Genomic DNA, 7,334 nt, shown 5'->3' with positions numbered 1-7,334 from the left:
GGAAGCCTTCTTCAAAAAGAGGAATGCTTAAGTTGAAGCGCAAACCAACCAGACAGAAGAGAGACAGAGGCCCCTGGGGATGAAAGAGAGCCAAAGGCAATGAGGGCAGCATGGGAAAAGAATTGCCAGTAGTTCCTAGAATAAAAGGAACATGATTAAATAAAATGAATTAAAGAGGTGAGTAGAAGCCAAATACAAAGACTATGTTATGCTAGAGAATTTAAACTTTGCTCTGAGAACAGTAGGAATTACGCTTTTGAGTCACAGGCTCAGATTTGAGCTTTTGGCTTATCACGTTGAGTGCACTATGGAGAAAGGACTGCAATGCCAGATAGGAAGGAGGCTGTAGCAGTAATCCAAGCAAGAGCTGATGGTGGTCTGAGTTTGCATTGCATCTATGGAGATGGAGAAGAGATATACATTTAGTTGCTAGCTTCATTAGGACTTGCTAATTGATTGAATGTAGAGGTGATGGTGACAACGAGGAAATATTAAGGGTGAATGAGGTTTCTGGAGTAGTTGACATCTGGATAGAGGGAGGTATCATTCCTCGAAATAAGAAACTCACGAGGAAAAGGAGTAAGGCTCAGGGGTGAGGAAATTTAATTCTAGACATGTTATATTTGAATATCCAGTTTGGGAGTGGTTGAATATATAAGTCTACAGTTTAGGAGAAAGATGTGGGCTAGAAATATGGATATGGTAAATATCAGCACATAGGTGTGAATAAAACTCACAGAAAATGAAATAAAGGAAGTGGAAAATGGGGAAAGAAACTGAGCCAAACGTCCTCAAAATGGTAGCCCATTTCTGACTATCTCTGTCATATGGGTGATATGTCAATTAGCAAGTCACCACACTTATACATAAAGGCATGTGTATAATGGCATACTTTTTAAAAACTCCAATGCACTAAGCCTGACTCTCCTTACATGAAACAGATGGAGAAGACTGAGCTGGAAAATCCATAGCATGACTGTGGTATTTCTTGACCACTCCAAGTAGGCAGAATGATCATTCAAAACCAAGGTGCCATCATTATAAATATTTCCTAGTTGTACATCATCAAAAAAAAGTGGTGGAGTTGACACCAACGGTAGCTGGAAGGAAGAGGATAGGATATCCTATCTAAAATGTTCTTCTTCAAAGTGAATCTTTTCTCTCCCTCAAAAATGAGTGGGCTTTTACACGTGATTTGCTACAGTGGAAATTAAAAAACACTAGAATTGGAGTTAAAGTCTCCACTCTACAAAATATCTCCACTCCTCAATAATGAACAGGTTTAAACAGCCCCTAAGGAATGCTTTGGCAGGGAAAAAAAAAAAAAAAAAAAAAGGAATGCTTTGGCAGACAACGTAAGAAACAATCACTGCAGAAGTTGAATTTTAAAATAAGCTTCCTCTTTTTACCACAACAGGTTAGTTACTTTCTCTGGGTATATATCCTCACCTAGAGCAGCAGGGTGTTCACAGATGAACTCTGGGGTTTAAGAGTTAAGTTAGAACACAGACTTCACTGGTGAAGTCCCATACGCCTGAGTCCATCCCCCACCCCGACCCCACGCAGGTAGACAAGTACTTCTAGCCTGGTAGCGTTCTCAATCAGAATTTGTCATCACTCAAAGCCCAGGTAGACCACGGTGCCTATGTTAATCTTTTCCTTAAAGGTCCTAGTTTTCATTTTGCCTTGAAATAACTGTGACTATTTTTATTATTTCTAGCTATTGCATACACTCTATGATTGCCATCACAACTTATTAGAAGGTCATTTCCCATAATTTCCCCCAGCTCTATCCAGTGCACTAAGGCTGGCTATTTGTAACGCAATATACTATTTCCAAAAACTTTTACATTTTACTGTTTTTATTTTTTGAGCCGATATGTACGGGAAAAATCGACCAATATTAATGTTAGAACAACTGTATTTTCACTGAAACCACTGTTTCATCTGTGGATGGTAGGATAATTTCTAATTTTTTAAAAAATTTGGAATTTAAAGTTTTCCTGATAACTGAACTAACTTTACTCCCCTCACGTTCGCCAAAATACCTCCAACTCCGAAAGCTGGCCTAATAGTTGTTCAGTTGTTTGCACATTCCCTTTTTCTCTTCAACTGCATTTGATATATGTTTCCCAGGACGTAGTGGAGACTGCTGGCCAGAGAGGCTGGAAAATATAACTCCGAATTTCCTACAATCTCAGCTCCACTTTCTCCCGCGCTCCCGCCCCGGCCTGGAGCCCTGTTGTTGTCACGTGGACTCGGGGCGACGGGGCCCGGCCGGCCAATGGACGCGCGGCAGCTCCGCAAGCCCCGCCTCCCGACTCCACCGCGCCGGGGACTTTGCGCACTAACGCAGGGAGGAGGCGAAAAAGTTTCTTTGCCGGCGAGAGGGACTTCGGGGCGCCGACGCCGCTCGGGCTGCAGGGCAGCCGCAGCTGGCCGTCGTCTCTGGTTTCCCTCTCGCTGCTCCGGGGCATGAAAGGGCTTAGCTGCTGGGCGTAAAAGAAAGGAGTTTGCCGGGAAGCGCAAGAGAAGGGCGCGCTCACGCGGCTCCAAGCGCGGGCGGCCGCTCTCGGCTGCAAGTTTGTGCCGGGCCGCCAGCGCGCGCCGGCTGCGGAGCGCCGGGCAGAGCGAGAGGCCGCAAGAGCGCGATGGGCGCACCGAGGCTCCGCGTGCCGTCGGTGGCACTGGGACTGCTGCTGGGTGCGGTGCTGGGACGCCTGGGCCCGGCTGAGGGTAGCGGTCGCGGCGGCCCGGGGGCGCTGGGGCAGCCTTCCGGGGTCGCCGCCGAGCGCCTGTGTCCCGCTCCCTGCCGCTGCCTCGGGGACCTCCTGGACTGCAGCCGCCAGCGGCTGGCGCGCCTTCCCGAGTCGCTCCCGCCCTGGGTCGCTCGCCTGTAAGTATTCTCCTTGAGGGCGGAGGGGGAGCCGCTCGAGATTCGCGAGGGGCCGGGGCGCTGGGCGCGCGGTTGCCTTTTCTGGGGCAGTTACTCCTGACCCAGGCCTCAAGCGGCGCTCGGTGGAGATGGAAAAGGAGACGTCGAGGCCTCAGTCGCCCTACCCTAGTGCCTAGCGAGCCGCGCAGTGGGCCCTGGGCTTGCCCCTCGCTGGCCGCAGGTGGGCGAGGGAAGGGAGCCACTGACAACTCGGAGGAGTAGAGTCAAAGTCCTGAGCCCAGAGCCTGCCAAATGGATTCAAATGCGCGCCCCTGCGAGGGCGGGACAGGAGAGGTGGCAATCTGCGGGTTACCAGAGTTCGCAGTTCTCCCAGAGTGTAAGGTCCTGTGGCTCAACTACAGTTTCTAACTGGTTCAGGCCCCCTTTCCTGTTCCCAACCAGTAACTGAATGAGCTCCTTTCATTTGAGAAGGCCCCTCAACAAAGGTCCGTCACTGTCCAAGCTATAGTAGACACCGTTTTATTGTTCTCTCCCCTGTGCTTAATGTCGCTATAGGAAGTTCCATAAAGCCTCAACCAAATTGTAACACATCCTCGTTCCAGTAAGAAGTTGGCGAAACTAATCAGTAGATGTGGAAGGAAAGGAGCTAGAGGTTTCAGAACGAAGGGCGTGATTTCTATAGCTTCTCAGCAAACAGTTTAGAAGGACTGGGCGCTGTTATGCAAGTTTTGGGATGCTAGCTGTGAAGTCTGAAAACCTGAATCACTGCCAACTGCGTGGAAGAACAAGGAAGAGAATGTAGTTTAGTTAGAAAGGCTGATTCTTTCCAAACGTCGTCTCCTTATTCTCTCCCAGCCCTAGTTTTGTTAAAATTGGCGGACTTTTGTAAAATGTAAACAATTACAACTTGTGTTTCTTAAAAAAAAGTTATCTTGTCTAAAAGAAATTAAAGTGAGGTCCATCCTTAACCCTTAGATTTGGGCCTAGCAGAATTGCAATGGAAATTCTACATTCTTAAAACAATTCTACTAGACTGTCCTAACATCCTACTAATAGTAATAGGAAGTTTGGTTCCATAGTTTAAGAAATTGTGTTTTTAAATCATTGTGCTAATCAAAATCTTTATTTGTGAATTATGGGATGGTTGGCCATCAAAAACATACTCTTTGTGTTAATAAACCTTAGTTTAATAAAAAAAGTGGAATTAGAGTTTTAGATTTTCTGATCTCTTATGGGATGTCGTTTAGTAGTTTTTTTGGTTTTGTTTTATAATTGAAGAAGGAGATAAGGGCTTTAACCTGAAGCAGGAAGACTTTCAATTAGTTGTGGCTAATTCTGTTCAATTGCCTCTTGTGGAGGTCATGCTGCCTTATTCATGAAATGTGAATGGTTCTATTGACAACATATGGAACTGAACATTTGAATGACTGGAGGTGAACATGTGTAAATAATAGAGAGATGAGAAAAAGAAAATGAATAGCTCTTCCTGGAGTGTGTTTAGAAATGCTTGAATGATTCACCAAATTTAGCTTATATTAGTAGTTTCTCATTGTCAAGTAGCCTATTAGGTCATGCCAGTGTACAATATATATTTTTTGTGTGAATTTGGATGTCTTAAAAAAAAATAACTTGGTATTGATTAAAAGTTGAGTTAAACCAAAAGGGTTTTGATACCTATTTAAACATTGTCTTAAAAGTAGCTGACCTAATTAGGATTTCGTTTTGCAGATAATTTGGTGGCACACTAAAAACAAATTACAGTTTATTTGGTTAGCACAATCTTTAATTACATTTCCGCCAGCAGTAAATTGTCTCAATACAAGTCCACATTCCTTAAATATATGTGAAAATAAGTTCCACTTGTATAAATAAGCACTAGGTCTGTTGTCAGAAGCCCCACTGTGATCACTCATTGGACAGCTCTGTCATTCTTGTACTTGTGTGACTTTTAGCCAACTTTGTAGTTGTCACCAAACCATGTGGTCTAAATTCTTTATTGTAAATGTTTCTTTTGTTTGTGCCTAAAGCTCTAGAGGTCTCCTCTCTCCACCTTTGAAAGAAGCAGAAAAACACGTGGAATTGGGCTTTAATTCTCTGTTACTCGGTGTTTGGAACAAGAGGCATAAGATAGCTGTTTCTTAAAGTTTACATAATTATAAAAGTGTTTAGGTAGACTGTTCAGAGTTCAGAAATAAGTAGAAAAATACATATTGTTCTTTCCCATATCCTAACTTTTTCTTGGGTAATTAAGATAGTAAACATTTGCCTTAGGACTAATTTATGAGAACACCATTCAAGAAAACTTTATCTTTTGTGTCATTTGTTGAATTTGCAAATTTAAAAAAAAAAAATTTCTCTACGTGTGTATTTTTTTCACTTGTTTAGTTGTAATTTATTGCCTTAATTTCATGTGTGAAAAATTGAATAGTTTGAGCTGTGAGATAATAATGTGGTCCTCTTTTCAAAAAGTGACTTGTAATACTTTGATGAAAGTGGCTTTTAAAACAGTAACTATTTGAAGCTTTGCTTACAACTGCCGTTAAAGGCAGACTTGAGTTTACATCTAGAGTTTGTGCTTACAAAGAGCTCTGAACCCAAAGAGGAGTTGCTTGTTGGAATATGGTACTTAGCCAAAAGAGGGAAAAGTTGCTCAATTGCCAGTGAGAGCTTAATGTATTAAAACCTCACTGGAATTTCAGAATTATTTATCTTATCACGTAGAAATGTTTGCATGAGCTGGGCTGAGGCGAAAGTCCGAAAGGTACTTTCTGCTGCTGAGCCTTCTTTAGCGTTTGCCTGTTATAAATCGTGTGGTCGGTACCAGAATTGAGGCTGGGGTGGGGGGTCATGGTCCTTATGGTTTTCACAGCTGTTTTTCTATATTTTCCAGACTAAAACTTGAACATAGCAGGCTGATTTATGAGTCACTTTGGATCAGTGTCTTAAAACAGCTACAGCCTGGCTTTTTGTTTTTCAGCTTTCCAGATTTCTGCTGAATTAGCAGCTCTGCAGGCCCCAGTGGGATTGATTAAGGAGCTGTGCTGGATTTGCATTTTAAAATTTGACTTGGAAGTCAGATTTCCAAATGCGAAAAGGAACAAAATGGTGGCTGGAACTAAATGTTATAAATTAATTATTTTCACATATATTTATTCACTTGCTAATGTGCAGGAGGAGAGACTTTTTTTTCTACCTTGTAGAGTTTGATTTTCCAGCATTTGGCCAGCTGAGTTCTAGGTAAATAGTTAACACCTCCCCGCCTTACCACTTATCCCATTTATTAACCTCACTACACAAAGTTTTTTGAAAAGGTTTCCTGGGGAAGATGTTCATTAATGGAACTCTGAAAATGAAGAATCTGCTTTTCTTACTGAACGTTCTCATGGGTTTAAGAAAATACCGACATTGTACGACTTGTATTTGTTTTTAATGTGGTCTAGCCATAAAAACAATATAGGGAAGATTTAGGAAAGTGTGACATCCTTTAACTGGAAAGTAATCATTTCTGAAACATAAACTGTATTAAATCTAAATTTAGACACATTAAAAGTTTCATGGCTTTAAGTATTTAGCAGTAAAAGTCACTTAGGTGATTTTTTTTTTCTCCTACATATAATGTGGTTTTAATAGTACACAAAACTCAGGAATGGAAGTGTGTTGCAATAACTAAAATATTTAAGGTTGCCAGCTCCCACTTCTGGATCAGAAATGAGTGGTCCCCAGCATGTGTACATTTCTCAGAAGGCAGTTTCTCATTTTAAAAGTCTTTTGTTGGAGATCTCATCCCATTACTGGTTGGAAAAAAAAAAAAAGTTAAACCCTCTCTTTTCTCATAGGATTGCCCTACGAAATAATCCTCAAAATGAAGTGTGGTTTTCGTTTTTTTTCTAATTAAAAAGAAAACCACCTGTATTAAATGTAAATGCCAGATCGGTTCCCCTTTTCCCTTTAAACATTGAAACAATAGGGGATGCAGTTTTCTGCTTGTTCAATGTTCTTTAGTTAAGTGGATCCAAATGAGACTTTCTGTTGATTCAGGCAACCTCCCAGGTGAAGGACTCTTTTCGCTGGTTGTTTTTGAAACCCTGTGGGAAATCTGTGACTGTCTGTGGTGCTAAAAGCACACAGGTTTTGTTTGAATCCTAACATGAGCTGTTGGGCTCACGGGTTCCTTGATGAACTCCAGACGGACGTGAGCTGGGCTGTGAGGGAAAGTGTCTGGCTCCAGCGTGGTGAGCATGCACAGCGGTGGTTGTAATTGCAGGATTTTTATAGTTTAAAGACTGTGCCAGATTTTTTTTCATGTTATAACTCTACCAGAACAAATCTACTCATGTCTGTTACTGTCTGGTAGGTCTTTAGGCAAACATGTTTCAAATAAAACCTTTGCAGATTTTTTTTTTTTTGGGGGGGGGTGAAATAGAGAAATCCAGGTTTA

At 42.2% G+C, this 7,334-nt stretch overlaps 1 protein-coding gene across 3 annotated transcripts in view; it reads left to right on the top strand.

The window, feature by feature from the left end:
• The first annotated feature begins 2,348 nt into the window (after positions 1 to 2,348).
• The window catches only part of LRIG3 (leucine rich repeats and immunoglobulin like domains 3), a 46,746-nt gene continuing 41,760 nt past the window's right edge, over positions 2,349 to 7,334 (top strand). The window contains exon 1 of one of the 3 annotated variants that reach the window (XM_078076193.1): positions 2,349 to 2,896. In XM_078076193.1, the coding sequence (XP_077932319.1) occupies positions 2,652 to 2,896 (245 nt within the window). In that variant the 5' untranslated portion in view covers positions 2,349 to 2,651. Of the gene's footprint in view, positions 2,897 to 6,044; positions 6,134 to 7,334 lie in introns of those variants that run through there. The other 2 variants (XM_036115251.2, XM_078076194.1) reach the window with 2 other exon arrangements.

Source organism: Halichoerus grypus, chromosome 6, assembly GCF_964656455.1.
Source record: "Halichoerus grypus chromosome 6, mHalGry1.hap1.1, whole genome shotgun sequence".
NCBI lineage: Eukaryota > Metazoa > Chordata > Mammalia > Carnivora > Phocidae > Halichoerus > Halichoerus grypus.
This window is presented reverse-complemented; position numbering and strand designations above follow the sequence as displayed.